At 44.5% G+C, this 2,459-nt stretch overlaps 1 protein-coding gene across 1 annotated transcript; it reads left to right on the forward strand.

The window, feature by feature from the left end:
* The first annotated feature begins 242 nt into the window (after positions 1–242).
* LOC124598260 (amelogenin, X isoform-like) lies at positions 243–692 on the forward strand. Its single transcript, XM_047135989.1, has one exon. The coding sequence runs from the start codon at positions 243–245 to the stop codon at positions 690–692; it is 450 nt and encodes a 149-aa protein (XP_046991945.1).
* Positions 693–2,459: the final 1,767 nt, after the last annotated feature.

Below are 2,459 nucleotides of genomic sequence, written 5' to 3' on the forward strand. Positions count from 1 at the left end.
TGGAGGTGCTATGTGGACGCCAAACTTGGACCCTCGTTCAGCTGCTGCATCCAACGCCTCATCTCCCCGCACCACCAACTCCACAGCAGTTCCAGCCAAGTCAACAAGCCCGGGCTTATGGTCTTGGCTGCCGGCTGAACTGGGTTCCTGCCATCATCGAGCATCACCAGGGCCAGTGCCTCTGCACCACCCGCACTCCTGACAGGTCGACAATTCGTCACTTTGACCAGCTGTGGCCGCACATGGTGGGGTCTATTCCAGAGAGCCCACTGCCTCCCCCACACTCCCTGCTGCCGATGCCAGTTCCAGTGTTACAGACGGTCTGGTTTGTGCTGCATCAGAGGTTTCTGCCAAGCGGATTCCTGTATGGGGTCCCTGCCTCTGTCATCACTCCTCGAGTGTCGTCGCCAGCGCAGCCACCACTGCACCTGATGCCACAGCCATCGCCACCTCTGTTGCTGGGTCCTGTGCGGCCGTCATCTCCGACGGTTCCACTCACGCCTCTGGCGCCGACTGCTGACCTTGACAAGGACATCACTGTGGACATACTGTCCCCATTCTGCCCTATGGCCTCTCACGAGAGGGGAGATGGCACACCAAAATGCCCCCTCACCACTTCCGCCCATACTCACTGGTACCTGCCTGCCACATGCGGCAGCAGCCACCAGTGTCAGGAGATGAAATGGATATAAATGATTTCATTCACGTTTTTAGTGATTGGTAATCTCAGTGCCTTCTGAAATTAGTGCTTTTCTTCACAGTACCAGTACGTCTTCAGTACCAGTGTTTTCTTTCGGAACCAGTACATTTTTTCTATACCATGCATTCTTCTGTGCCAAGTGTTTTTATGTATGTAAGTGGATTTCCCACCCCCTAGAAGGGAAGAGTGATGTACCTTCATTCATGACAGGCGTGATTACAGAGATCTTGTGCCCATACAGTTCACAGGCATGCTCATAGAGGCCACCTGGGTCAGCCGCTTGGCACACTCTGGTGAGCCGCCAAAGAAACAATTATATTTAAATGATGTACCTAGGCATTATTAGATCCCTCTCTCATTTTGGCTGCATATTTTATCACAATGCTGTACAATTACTCCTTGCTAAATTAGACAGTCTACAATTCAGTGTCATTTGTTCTTGCCTTGGAGCTATGTGATGGACACCTACAAATGCTATTAACGGAGATGGGGGCATGCTCAGTCTATAGAATTCAGTATTCAGCATATTAGGATGGCTTCTAACAAATGAATGAAAAATCGTGTTATCTGCTCTAGTTTCAGTATATAGTATCATATCATTCCAGATATTAAATGTTCCAATCTACTACCAATGTTTGAGTATGATTTAGATGTACTTAACTTTCAAGACCATTACATTACTTTAAACAGGTTGCTTGGATATTGCATCTGTAAACCCAACTTTCACTCCTACAGTACAGAACAAGGGGTCAGATCTCACTTATATCTATACTGATTGATCAAAAATTTTGCAAGAGGAATATACTGCATGCACCTATATTCAGTATATTCCTCTTGCAAACTTTTTGATCAATCAGTATAGATATAAGTGCATACACCTATATTCCCCCCCCTCCCCCCCTGAACCATAGACCTTGCCATTGGTGGGGAGGCTTCCGTGCCTCAGGTAGGTTAGAAAATTTAAAAAGGGAAATGGATAGGTTAAAGTTAGATATAGTGGGAATTAGTGAAGTTCAGTGGCAGGAGGAACAAGAGTTTTGGTCAAATGAATAGAGGGTTATAAATACAAAATCAAATAAGGGTAATGCAGGAGTGGGTTTAATAATGAATAAAAAAAATAGGAGTGCTGGTAAGCTACTACAAACAGCATAGTTAACGCCTTATTGTGGCCAAGATAGACACGAAGCGCACACCCACCGCAGCAGTGCAAGTTTATATACCAGCTATCTCTGCAGATGATGAAGAGATTGATGAAATGTATCATGAGATAAAAGAAATTACTCATATGGTTAAGGGAGACGAGAATTTAATTGTGATGGGAGACTAGAATTCGACAGAAGGAAACGGAAGCGAAGGAAAAATATAGGTGAATCTGGACTAGGGGAAAGGAATCAAAGACAAAGCTGCCTGGTAGAATTTTGCGCAGAGCATAATTTAATCATAGCTAACACTTGGTTCAAGAATCATAAAAGAAGGTTGTATACATGGAAGAAGCCTGGAGATACTGACAGGTTTCAGATAGATTATATAATGGTAAGACAGAGATTTAGGAATCAGGTTTTAAATTGTAAGACATTTCCAGGGGCAGATATGGACTCTGACCAAAATCTATTGGTTGTGAACTGTAGATTAAAACTGAAGAAAGTGCAAAAAGGTGGGAATTTGAGGAGATAGGACCTGGATAAACTGAAAGAACCAGAGGTTGTACAGAGTTTCAGGGAGAGCATAAGGGAACAAATGACAGGAATGGGGGAAATAA

This window comes from Schistocerca americana, chromosome 1 (genome assembly GCF_021461395.2).
Source record: "Schistocerca americana isolate TAMUIC-IGC-003095 chromosome 1, iqSchAmer2.1, whole genome shotgun sequence".
NCBI classification, from domain to species: Eukaryota; Metazoa; Arthropoda; class Insecta; order Orthoptera; family Acrididae; genus Schistocerca; species Schistocerca americana.